Consider the following 13,621-nt stretch of genomic DNA (forward strand, 5'->3'; position numbering starts at 1 on the left):
GCACGAGCTGGCGGGGAAGAGGCTCCTTCCCCTCCCCCCCGCCCCTTCGGTCTTGGCTGCCCGGCACCCACGTGGTACAACCCTCCCTTCGGTGCCGCTGTGTCGCGCGCCCGGGCCGGGCCGCGCGCTGCAGAAAGGGTGGGCGGGACCGACACACCCAGCGCCTCCTCCCCCCCGCCATGGTACCGGCCGGGCCGTGCAGCCACCCCCCCCCGGGTTCCCGGCTCCCCGCGGCTCGAGCACAGGGCCCGTCAGAGGGCGGCGGGAAGCAATGAAGCGGCTTGGTGGCGGCAGAGCGTTGGAACACTGGGGGCCACTGCCCGAAACAGAGCAGGGCACCTGCAAGGCTGCTCCGCAAGCCCGGTGCGGGGGGCAGGTGGGTTTCACGGGGGGCTGGTTAGACATGCAGGGGCTGTGTCTGCCTCTGGGCAGCAGCGAGCTGAGAAAACCGCTTGGTTCAGAGTAGTAGCCATGTTAGTCTGTATCAGCAAAACCCAACAAGGAGTCCCTGTGGCACCTTCGAGCCTAACAAGTTTATTTGGGCATAAGCTTTTGTGGGCTAGAACCCACTTCCTTGGATGCAGGGCATGGAAAATACAGTAGGCAGATATATACACACAACACATGAAAAGATGGGAGTTGCCTTACCAAGTGTATGGGGGGGGGGTAGTGTTAATGAGACAATTCAAGTGAAGTGGACTATTCTCAAAAGCAGAATAGCAAGGGAGGAAATTGCTTTTGTGGTGGTAATGAGGGCAATGTAATCAGGGTGGTCCATTTCAAACAGCTGACAAGAAGGTGAGAGTAACAGTAGGGGGAAATTACTATGGGGAAATTAGTTTCTGTAGTGACCCATCCACTACCAGTCTTTATGCAGGCCTAATTTGATGGTGTCCAGTTCGCAAACTAATTCCATTTCTGCAGCTTCTCCTTGTAGTCTGTTTTTGAAGTTTTTTTAATTGAAGAATTGCCACTTTTAAGTCTGTTATTCAGTGGCCAGGGAGATTGAAGTGTTCATTGGCAGCTTGTAAGTGTTGCACAACTTAAAGCCCAGGGCATGGGGCATGCCCCTACCTGGACACACTAAACTAACTGAACTAAACTACTTTAACTACAGGTACTACTAACTATGAACTAACAGAGTCCAAGAGGGAAGCTGCAGCCATGTTGTGGCAGAGCAGTTCTGACGCACCTTTACTGGTAGCAAGAAGGAATTGAGGGTGGGGGGAGCATGTGACACCCTTTATACTGCACCATAGAGGCACCACTCCAGGGGTTGCTTGGGGCACTCCCCTACAGGTACTGCTAGGGTAAAAACTTCCGGCACCGGTGCACGTGGTGAGCACACACACCTCTTGTGGAATGCACATGACCAATCACTTGAACTCATATTTAACCTGAAGTTAAAGCTGAAACTATCTGCCACTTCTTCAGCCAAAAATCTTCCTTAAGAGAAGGTTTGCATCAGCTCCCAAAACTCAGTAGAAACTTGAGGTTCATTTTAAGATTGATTTCACTTTATAAAAACAAAAGGACTACATGTTGGAAACTATGGAAAATCACAACTTTTAACTGAGCCCCCTTAGTTCTGTCAGCCTTTCATTTTCCCTTCTAGCTTTACATTTAAAGACACAATATTTATACTTCACAGGTGGCATATTAGAAATGTGAGCTATAGAGCATTCATATTTTGTTTCATACATGTCTGATATCTCTGTGTTCCATCAACATAACCTTTGAAGTTTCCATATAGTACCATAATTTAATCTCACATGATCTAGTTGTTTGGATATAGAGATACACTAACTCTTTGTACAACCCATGGAATCTTTGTATGCAGTGTTGTTATAACCATGTTGGTCCCAGGGATATTAGAGAGACAAGGTGGGTGAGATAATACATTTTATTCGACCAACCTTTGTGAAAGCTCAAAAGCTTGTCTCTGTCACCGACAGATGTTGGTTCAATAAAAGAGATTACCTCACCCACATGGAATCTTTGTGAGCTATGGGAAATGCCTCAGTCTGCTTTTGCCTAATCAGAAATTGTAAAAGATAACCCTAATGAAGGTCAAGTCTACACAATCACTGTATGATTAAAAGGTATTGAAAGTTTCAATAGACACTGAAGATGACCATATAATGGATAGATATGCTTCATCATTCTAGGTTAAGGGAACCTAGTTGAGGTTGTTTGTGTGAAGTTAACTACACTTTTGCATACTTTAAAAAAAGGGGAGAAGGGGTTATAAATAGTTTAGGATTTATTGATTTTTCTAACATTCATGTGTTTTGAGAAAACTAGAAAATTCTATTAAGACTTCTTTGGATAACCTGGTACAGAAAAGCAGCAAAGTAGTGTTAGCCAGTGCATTTAGGTTATGTTTATATACACCACATGAATAGCTATATATTATATACATGTCTGCTGGGTAATTATGCTAAGTTGTACACTGCATATTTTTGCTCATTTATGCTTAGGCATATATCCCATGAGGCCTTGGGAGACATATCAGCACTTGGCTTAAGCAAATACAAAAAACTGTCAAAAGCTAGATATATGAGCATTATGAAACAAAGGTACAATGTAGTACAAGGAAATAATGAAAGATGTATGAGCGCTTTGTATTAGGGAGTATCTTCATGCCCTGTAACATTTGATATTTAATATTCAAATGAAAGATGGGAAAGTACAAGGAGGCACCAAAGACAAAAGCTGGCTTGTTAAAGTTTAAGTGCTGTTACTTGTAAACAGCTATGCTATAAAAGATGGCCAGTTTAAAGGGGCACTTGGGAAGCACATTCTCTGTCTAAGGCCTTGGCTACACTGGCACTTTACAGCGCTGCAACTTTCTCGCTCAGGGGTGTGAAAAAACACCCCCCTGAGCGCAGCAAGTTACAGCACTGTAAAGCGCCAGTGTAAACAGTGCCCCAGCGCTGGGAGCGCGGCTCCCAGCGCTGTAAGCTAATCCCCACGGGGAGGTGGAGTACCTGCAGCGCTGGGAGAGCTCTCGCACTTCAAAGTGCTGCCACCAGAGCGCTCCCGCGGCAGCGCTGTACGGCTGCAAGTGTAGCCATACCCTAAGATGAACTTCTGTTCCCAGGAAGGATTGGTGATGTATTAACTTTTTCATGCACTGTAGCGTGTTTTGTCTTTAGACAATAAATTTGGCTGAGCTTGGTTATGCGGTCTCTTGAATGTTCTTAATATCAAACTGCAAGTATAGTCAATTTATTGGCTATACCTTTTAGTCCATAAAAATGTGTTGTCATAAAGATAGTTAGATGCTGTAGAGGAAAAGAAGATATGGAGCACAGGACATTCAATCACGTCGTAATATGATTGTTTCTCCTGCCCAGCTTGGTTAAAGGATATCCTCTCGCTCATGCTTTAGAACTATTTGTTTTACCACTGAAATTCTGCTTCTAGTAATATCTTGTATTATAAATCAGTATCTCAATACACTGTGGTAGGGTTTTTCTGCTTCTAACACCCCAGACCTGAGAACATTTACGTTTCATGGTGCAGAGAATGAAGGAGGGTCAGCTCTACTGCCTGACCCTTCATCAGGGAGGTACATCACTTGGTCACTCTCCTCATCATGGGTGCTCCCACTAAATTAATCAGTCCTGGGAGAAACTTTTATGTCCTAAACTGCTTTTCTGTAGTCTTACTTGGGGTCTTTTAGATAGGTGATGGCTAGGGGCAGCATGCTTCAACATAACCTCTTCCTACTACAGTAATTCCTCACTTAAAGTCATCCCAGTTAACTTGTTTCATTATGTTGCTGATCAATTAAGGAACATGCTCGTTTAAAGTTGTGCAATGCTCCCTTCTAACATTTGGGCCTGCTTTGTCCACTGCTTGCAGGAAGAGCAGCCTGTTGCAGCTAGCTGGTGGGGGCTTGGAACCAGGGTGGACCGGCAGCCCCCTTATCAGCTCCCCGCTCCCCTAAGTTCCCTGTGCAGCAGCTGCCAGCAGGCTATCAATTGCAGCTATTCCTCCCCCCACTGCCATGTGTTGCTCCTGCTCTCTGCCTTGGAGCTGCTCCCCAAGCCTCCTGCTTTGCTGTGCAGGGCGGGGAGGGGAGAAGAGAGGGAGCTACTGTCAGGGTGTCCCCCTCCCCCCTGCTCCTACACCCCACTTACCCCATCTTCTCCATATAGAGCAGGGTGGGGACACCTATGGGACAGAGATAGAGAGAGCCTGGGGCACTTAAGAGTGGGTCAGCTTACTTAAAGGGGCAGTGTTCATTTCAATCTCTCTCACATAAGATGTGTGTCTGGCCTGGGCTACACTAGCAGGGGGGTTTAAACTAAGATATGCAACTTCAGCTATGCTATTCACGTAGCTGAAGTCAAAGTATCTTAGTTCAACTTACCTGGCCATCCTCACAGCGGCGAGTCGACTGCCACAGCTCCCCCATTGACTCTGCTTACTCCTCCTGCCGAGGTGGAGTACAGGTGTCAATTCGCAGATCGATTTATCGCGTCCAGACGAGATGCGATAAATCGATCCCAGATACATCGAACACTACCCACCGATCCAGCGGGTAGTATAGACGTACCCTCTGTCTCTGTTTGTTATGCTCTCTCCCCTCCATTCCTGCTGCCTTGTCGAGTGAGAGGCGACATTAACGTTAGCCCTTGAGGGCTTAGCCAAGTGCTAGTTCCTCATTTAGCACAGGGGTTCTCAAACTGGGGGTCGGGACCCCTCAGAGGGTCATGAGATTATTACATGGTGGGGCTCGTGAACTGTCAGCGTCCACCCCAAACCCTGCTTTGCCAACAGCATTTATAATGGTGTTAAATATATAAAAAAAATTATTTTTAATTTATGTGGGGAGAGGGGTCGCACTCAGAGGTTTGCTATGTGAAAGGGATCGCCAGTACAAAAGTTTGAGAACCACTGATTTAGCAGCAAGGCATTCCCAGGGAAATATCCCACCTTCTTCCACCCTCTCACTTCACCTCAACCAAGCTTCACAATTATCATAGCTGTGAACAGTATTAAATTGTTTGTTTAAAACGTGTACTCTGTGTATTATATTATATATATATATAGTTTTTTGTCTGGTGAAAAAAATTGCCCTGGAACCTAACCCCTCCGCCCCTTTTACATTAATTCTTATAGGGAAATTGGATTCACTTAACATCATTTCGCTTAAAGTCGCATTTTTCAAGAACATAACTTCAATGTTAAGTGAGGAGTTACTGTACATGAAAAAAATAGTTACCTCTTTTTCCTCCCCTCCCCACAAAAAAAAAAAAAGAGGCAAAACCACCCCACAAAAAGTCTCCCACTCCAACCTCCCTCCCCCTCCCCGAGCCAGATACATACAGTATTTAACTTTTCATTGTTGGTTGGGATCTGCGTTTATCTCTAGCCGCCATTGCAAGAAGCTAAAACACTGTGGTAGAAATCACTGCTATCATCACTGAAGTCCTCAGGGGGCACTCTTCCTCTTATGGACCACTAGAGAGGGAGAGGTGCGGGGCTCCCCGGCAGCGCCGGGGAAGTTTATCGGTTCGGGGGACCCCGACCAGCTCCTTGCCCCTGTCCGCCGGCCACCCCGCCTGGGACAAGTCTCGCCCCGCAGCCCCTCTCCGCCACGTGTCTCCAGTGGGCAGCCCATGTCCCCGGGCCGCGCTGCCCACCTGGGCCTTGCCTGCTCTGCACTGCCCCCAGACCCACCACGCTGCCCCGCGGGCTGCAGGGCTGGAGCAGCCTCCACGCTGCACTGCAGCGCTCCCGGCCCCAGCCGGCCATGGCCCGTGTGCCCAGGCTGCTGCACAGGGGCGTCTCCTCCCCAGGCCCGGCTTGGGATCCAATGGGGCAGTGAGGGGGCAGGGCTGGGGGCGAGATTTGGGGAGGGATCCAATGGGGGAAGTAGGGGGTAGAGGTGCAAGACTAGAGGAGGAGCCAAGGGGGGCACCTTTTTTATGTTTGCTCCCCCTACACTTAGAACCTGGCTATGCCACTGGCTCTCTACCTCAGGGGTTCTTAACCTTTTTCTTTCTGATCCCTCCCCCGTGCCCCTCCCCATATAAAAACTCCACTACCCACCTTGTCACAACTACTGTTTTTCTGCATATAAAAGCCAGGGCCGGCAGTGGGGGTACCAAGCAGAGCAACTGCCTGGGGCCCCACACCACAGTCCCCCTCTCCCCCCCCCGCAAAGCTACATTGCTCAGGCTTTGGCTTCTGCCCTGGGTGACAGGGCTCAGGGCCCCAGGCTTCAGCCCCATGCAGTGGGGCTTCAGCTTTCTGCCCTGGGCCCCAGCGAGTCTAATGCTGGCTGGGCTTGGCAGACCTGAAACCTTCTTGCAAACCCCCCCCCCCCCCCAGGAGGCCCCGGCCCCTGATTGAGAACCACTGCTCTACCTTATCTTTCCTACCCTCCACCCAAAAAATAAACTCTTCTAACTTTCTGACTAGTGTTTGATTAAAAACAAATTGTTAACAAAAATTGATGCTATTACATATTTTCATCAATAATGAAGTGGCTCTCCCTGTGGAAGCAAGGTAATTGACAGACAAGAATTCTGAGCTATGTAATTAAAAAAACATCCTACCCAAAGACTGGTATTTGTTAGCCAAATTACTCTCACTTGTATAGCAATAAAAGATTCTTTAGAATCTTTTTTTGTTAGAATTTTTGCAGCCTAAACAAATGGCTAAGCATTTTAAAACTAATACATTTGCACCCAAGTCATTAGTGACCGGAGTCGTCATACTGTTTAGTGGCTTATGTGAAATGAGTTGATCTTAGTACAGTTCCTTGTGTTTACATCACAATGAGGAATTTTGTTGCAGTGACGGAGACTGAAGGTTGTACAGTCTCTATGCCACTATAATATAAATGGTGTATGGTAATAGTATTGTACAATAATACTGTAATTGTCTTATTATGGTACCAGATATACACATCTCTAGTATTAGAGGCCAAACATTCTTTATTCACCCATGATATGTCAGTGGAATATCATGTAAATTAAAACCAACCTATGATCTAAATTGTCCCTAAATTAGCACAAACAGTAATTCCCACTCAGACTCCAATTCCTCTGCTGCAGATTCATATTCAGACACTACTGAAAAGTGTTCCTTAGATGCCTGCTGCGCGCGCCACCCCCTCAATGGCTCCTTCGGCCATGCTGCCCCCAGCACCGGCCTGGCAGGCGCCACTTTTGGGAACTGTGCTGAGGGGAAGCGGCTGCTTCCCCTGCACCCCGCTAGCTACGCTACTGCAGAGAGCATTGTTCAAATAGCACAGATTATTGGATTACTGCCTATCATTCACAAGTCCTTAGTCTGATAAAACCTCTGCCCGTTACATTTGTGTGTTTATTACATAAATCTTTTTATTTTAAAACACCAAAAACAGCAGTATGTTTTAGCAAACTGACTTTGGCTGGTTGTGATGTGAATAGGGAATAAATCAATTAGTTAAAAGTTAGGTCTGTTAATTAATCTTCAATGACAGATTGAGATTAAGTGCCAAATTCACATGGTGGCTAAGAAATTAATATTTAATACATATCAATGAGATTTTATTTGATTTAACAAAAGATTTAAATATTAAAGCAAGTTAAAATATAAGTCTACATTAAATTACAATATTAAATAGCTTTTAAATACATTTGTTGTACTAAACATATGATAGGGGGTTTAGTTTCTAACACAAAGGAAAGGGAATAAAAATAATTCAAATAATGCAATACAATTCATGAGACCAGATGACAGAATGAGGACTTTAATATGGAAACCCAGAAGATGTCAGCTTTTAGCAATGGATTCTTAAGAAGGGGTCATGGACTTATAATTTATGCACAAAAATCATATTATATAAATTTAGTAAGTTATTTTCAAGAATATATTGCTTAGTTAAATTCTCATTAGGCCATGATCAAAATTCCTTTGGTAGCTTTTAATCAGAATGAAACACCATTATGCAAATCCTGTAAAATAAAACAGAGGCTTGTAAATATTACCACAAAAAAGTATCTTCCTTATAGTTACAATTATCTAACAGATCTACATGTCCTTCATTCTTTAATTCAAATCAACTTACATATATACAATATGTAACAGGGAACTCACAAAATCCATAAATCTGTGCTTTCACAACATTGAGACTGTAAAGCCTTTGAAATCTCTTCTCTTCTTGTATTGAGTGCACTGTACAGGAATTATCCTATATTTGTCTCTAAAGACAAAACTAAATTATACTGAAGTTTTACATAAACAGTGATACAAATCACTTGCCCTAGAGCAAAAAATTCCACAAATGAATACCTTAGCTAAGTAATCAGACAGCTCACTACAGACATTTTAACACAGTTGTCCTCTTGGCACTTCAAAGATTTCACTTCAAAACCTGATTTATCCAAACCAGACTGAAGTTTAGAACTATTGTGAAAAAAAACTAAACAAACATGAATATAACAGTATCATGGTGCATAATTTCAAAAATTCACTAAGTGTTTGTACATAAGGGTTAATTAATTAAAAGGGGTTTTAAAAGATACCCGACGGATTTTTGTAGCTAAAGAATGCAGCATTAAGGGTCTTTATGGATGTGCAGTCATGAACACATACATAAATAAGCCAGAAAAATAGAGTATTTGTTTTTACCTTCCCTTCCAACTTCAAAAGTTAATTTTAAACAAAGTAGAACAAACATATCTTGAAGAGCTCAAAAAAAAAAAAGGAAGAACTAAAAGAACTAAAAAACGTGCCATTTAAAAATCACTAAGGAGTCTTGACAAGGATGATCCAAGAAACATTTCCTTTCTGTCTCATCCACACCAGTGCATGCAGCTGGCTGAATAGTATACATCAACTTGAGATCCACTAAAAGTAAAGTCTGGAAACAGCACAGGTATTCAAAGTCCTGAATACATTATTCTGGTGTTCTCTTAGAAAAAAAAAGTTCTCTCCATTATGCAACATAGTGGTATTGATTGGGGTTGTCTTTGTCTCTCTCCATATAGTCTCTATCTATGAGAGATTCAATCCTTTTTTTCAAGTCTCCAGGCTATAAGAAAAGATCAAATTGGTATTATGTTTAGTAATATAAATGAAATATAAAAAGAACTTTTTATTTTCAATCCCACTATAGTAAAATGAGGACAATAATCTTTATTTTAAAAATTGGCATTATACATTGTATAACAAAATACATCAAATTAAAAATGCATACATATATAAACTCCTGATAAAACCTGCTGACTTTTTCCCCCTCATTGTTAAAGAAAACGTATTTTAACATTTTAATCTCTGATTTTGATTCAACCATTAAATCCTACACTATTTACTTACTTATTCTTCTCATCTTTTAGAAGGATAGAAAAGAACAGAAAAATTAATGAAACTGGTGTTCTTCGAGATGTGTTGCTCATGTCCATTCCATATTAGGAACCTGGCATGGTGGACAACATATGTACATGCTGCCATGTGTCCCAGCAGGCACAGACAAACTCTGGCCGTGGCCTGGGGGAACACGGAGACTCCCATGCAGAGGTCCACCAATGCTTGGAACCTCTCCTGCGGCAGAAACGCTCTGGCGCAGGTGGAGTAGAGCACCGCGCCAATGAACTCTATTATCTGCACTGGAACTAACGTCGACTTTTTGTCGTTTACCAGCAGGCCCAGGATCAGTATGTGGCCTGCAACACCACAACAGCCCTTTTGACCTGGATTGACCTTTGACCAGCCAGTCGTCGAGGTACGGGTAGATCTGACGCCTGAGGTAAGCTGCTACCACCGACATGCACTTGGTAAACACCCTTGGTGCTGTCGCTAGGCCGAAAGGGAGGACCGCAAACTGGTAGTGGTCTGATCCCACCATGAAGCACAGAAAGCATCTGTGTCCTTGGAAGATCACTATATGAAAGTACTTCAAGTCGAGGGCAGCATGCCAGTCTCCTGGATCCAGGGAGGGTATGGAAGAGGCTAGAGAGACCATGCACAACTTCAACTTCTTTAGGTATTTGTTGAGGTCTTGTAGGTCCAGGATGGGGTGTAGACCACCTTTGGCTTTTGTGATTAAGTAGTACTGGGAATAGAACCCCTTATTCCTGTTCTCACGGGGAACCTCTTCCACCACACCCAGCTGCAGCAACCCTTCTACCTCCTGTGCGAGGAGACTCTAGTGAGGGGGTCCCTAAAGAGGGACGGTGAAGGGGGGTGAGGGTAGACAGTAACTGTAAGATATAACCCTGCGCCACTGTACTGAGGACCCAGCAGTCCGAGGTTATGGTGGTCCATGCCAGGAGGAAAAAAGAAAGGCAGTTGGAGAATGGCGGGAAAGATAGATCTGGGGTATAGTCTGGTAGGTTGCCTTTGGGTGCACCCTAAAAATACCCGCTTGCTCCCCTGCTTATTATGGGTCGAGCCTGATTAGGCAGAGGGAGGGAGTGGGCGGCATTTGTAGCCCCTGCTCTTTTTGTGGGGTGGCTCCTGCCAGGGTTGACTCCCTTGGCTATGAGCTGGCTGTGGTTTGAACCACTTACGGACTTGACCAGGGACGCAAAGCCCTACAGTTTTCAGGGTAGTACGGGAGTCCTTGAGCCCATGCAGCTTACTATCTGTCTATTCCGCAAACAGGGCCTGCCGTCGAAGGGAAGGTTCAGCATTGACGGCTGAGCCTCTGTCGACAGACCCGAGAGGAGCAGCCAGGATGCCCACAGCATGGAGATGGCCGAGGCCATGGTGTGAGCCACGGAGTCAGCCGCATCTGAAGCTGCCTGGAGGGCCACCCTGGTGCCCTCCTTGAGGATCACCCGGAATTCCTTCTTGGACCCTTCGGGAAGCGAAACCTCGAACTTGGCCATTGCCTGCCACATGTTGTAATCAGAGCGGCCAAGGAGGGCTTGGTGGTTGGCCATTCTCAACTAAAGGCTGGAAGATGAATAAATCTTTCACCGAAACAGATCCAGTCTCTGAGTCTTTATTTTTGGGCGTAGGCCTGGGTTGCCCCTGCCTCTCTCTTTGATTAACAGCCTCAACTACAAGAGACTTTGGGGCTGGGAGGGTGTAGAGATACCTTTAGCTGGCACAAAGTATTTATGTTCAGCCCTTTTCAAAATGGGGGGCAGGGAAGAGGGGGTTTGCCACAGGGCATTAATAATATTTGATTTGCGTAGGGGCAGGTGCCGTGAAGCAGAGGATGTAGTAGTTCGTCTTCAGTAGTTCCTTATGAGCCTTGGCATCATCTTGTGGAACTGGGTGAAGGGTACCTGTGATGGCTTCATCCAGCGACAATGAAGATGACGACAACATCGCCTGATGGTCCAGCAGGCTGTTTCCCTGTCTGTTCATGGGCCTGGCAGGTTCTGCCTTCTGGGGCCTCCACCTCTGGTGGAAGGCAGGATGATAAGGCCGATGGCCTATCTGAGGCCCCCATTGAGGGGACTGTCTGCGAGGGCTGGGAAAATCCCCATGGGTTCCAGGGGTACCAGGCCACCGGCTTTGGGCCCATGGGGTTGGTTGCGGTGCCGACGACATGGACGGTACTGCCAGTGCTTGTCCCGCTATCAAGGACTCCTGCACAGTTCCGCAGCTGGAGGCGGAGTGTTCACTGGCATGTGACCATGCTCGAGTGGACCGGCATTCCTTCTTCATGCGGTGCCGGCTGCTACGCCTCGACATTGACCTGACTGACCGAGATGAGTCCCTCATGTGGAAACTCGGGGACTGTCGGCACTCGGTGTTAATAAATGGGTGATCTATGCTTCACGCTGGTATCGGACATGGAACAGGACCGGGAGCTGGAGTGGGCCGGTCGCCAGGAGGATCTCCCCAACTGCAGGGATCCATGTGTCAGCAACTGGCATGGGTGGGTTGGTGACTGGTGGCCGCGTTCAAACGATGGTTCATGTGACCGGTGCCGAGGCCTTGGGGACACGAAAGGCTGGTCTCAATGCTCTTGCCAGGGGGCACGTGCCTCAGTAGGTCTGCACCATGTTACCGGTGAGCCACACCTCGAATCCCACTGTCAGCGCACAGGGTCTGGAGACCAAAAAGGGCTTTGTTGAGCCTGCCTCTGAGACATGACAGCTCAGAGCAGGCGGGAGGTCCCCCACGATGAGAAGCGGTGTTGCTGAGGTGCGGACACATGGTAAGGTACCAAGGCAGGTTTACCCTTTGACCGGGGTACCACCGAAGCCGATGTGGGCAGCACTGGGAGCGACAGCATCTCCCGTGCTGCCTTCAGGACCTCCGGTGTCAACAGAACATCTAGATGACGGAAGCCCTCGTCACTGTCTGGGGTGGCGGCACAGTGTGGGATGGGCTGGACCGCTGAATTTGAGCTAGGGCCCGACTCCCTGACAGAGGCGTCGAGCCACTCAGCATGGGTCTTGGCTCTCCTCCAGCCCTGTCCTTTTCCTTACAGAAAGCGCAGGGGAGACGACGGGGGGCAGGGATCTTCCCCTCGTGGCTCTCTTCAGCTTCTTGATCAGAGCCGGGGAGGGGGATCGGTGCTGGCTCAAATATGGCGTTGGCAGGGCCGCTCCACACCGACACTGTGGTGCTCGGGGCTGAGTCGGACCTCTGCTCCGGTGCCCGGATCAGTGTTGACTCCATCAGGAGCACCCTGAGACGGATGTCTCTCTCCTTTTTTGTTCGGGGTTTGAAGGATTTACAGATGTGACACCTGTCGCTTGTGTGTCCTTCACCTAGACACCTCAAACAACATGTGTGCAGGTCACTGATGGGCTTAGGCCGCTTACAATGATCGAGAGGCTTAAAGCCTGGTGACTGGGACATGCCCAGTCCCTAGGCCGAGTCCCGACCAGGACTGCTGAACTAGAACTAAACACTAAGGGAACTATTAACTATCTTACGACTATTTTACAGGAAACATTCAGAAGAAACACTGAATGAAACAAAATGCTAGCCAAAGCAGCAGACGTTCCAGCACCGTCACTGGCGGCAAGAAGGAACTGAGGGTGGGGGGAGCCGGCAGCGCCCCTTATACCGCAGCATGTGTGCACCGCTCCAGGGGGCGCCAGAGCCGGTCCTCTATGGATACCACTGAGGGAAAAACTTCCAGCACCGGTGCATGTGGCGAGCACATACACCTAATATGGAATGGACGTGAGTGAGCAATCGATGAAGAACCAGGTAGTTTAAAATAATACTAGTATGGATTTAAAGGAAATTAAAGTTCACTTGCCTTTACTGGAAATTTCAGCTGATTATACAATTCAGAAACAAGAAGGTTATGGCAGAGCGTCTTTCTCATCTTCATTATTCGTACAATAGCAGCATCAATCTGATATTGTCTATCTTGAAACACTCTTTCAGTTGTGCTAACCTGTTCTTCAACCTAAAGGACAAGACAATATGCATCAAGCCATCTTTCATTGCCAATTTTTCTGTCTCGGAATGTTTGATAAGCTTTAGGGAAATATACAAGTAATGTGTGGAAAAAGAAACAATATTCATTTATTCTTCTCTTTCTGACAGACAAGCACACACACCTAAAACCTGGGCTCTGGGATGTTCTGATGCTGTTAAAGGAAACTAAGGATGTAGGAGCAGGATTTTATAATTGTACTATGAGAATTAATGTAGGATTTGATTTCATCCTGTCAGCCACCCTCTTTGAATA

At 46.5% G+C, this 13,621-nt stretch overlaps 1 protein-coding gene and 1 long non-coding RNA gene across 2 annotated transcripts in view; one reads left to right on the plus strand and one right to left on the minus strand.

Moving 5' to 3' along the window:
• The first annotated feature begins 216 nt into the window (after positions 1–216).
• Positions 217–10,900, plus strand: LOC123364930. Its single transcript, XR_006577361.1, has 3 exons — positions 217–376; positions 9,649–9,754; positions 10,612–10,900. It is a non-coding gene; the product is annotated as an uncharacterized LOC123364930 (long non-coding RNA).
• The window catches only part of CUL4A (cullin 4A), a 75,725-nt gene continuing 70,013 nt past the window's right edge, over positions 7,910–13,621 (minus strand). Inside the window, exons 19-20 of the mRNA XM_045007429.1 lie at positions 13,184–13,336; positions 7,910–9,040 (exon numbers count right to left, since the gene is read on the minus strand). Of these exons, the coding sequence (XP_044863364.1) occupies positions 8,945–9,040; positions 13,184–13,336 (249 nt within the window). The 3' untranslated portion in view covers positions 7,910–8,944. The remainder of the gene's footprint in view (positions 9,041–13,183; positions 13,337–13,621) is intronic.

The sequence above is a fragment of the Mauremys mutica genome, chromosome 1, assembly GCF_020497125.1.
Source record: "Mauremys mutica isolate MM-2020 ecotype Southern chromosome 1, ASM2049712v1, whole genome shotgun sequence".
Classification (NCBI taxonomy): domain Eukaryota; kingdom Metazoa; phylum Chordata; order Testudines; family Geoemydidae; genus Mauremys; species Mauremys mutica.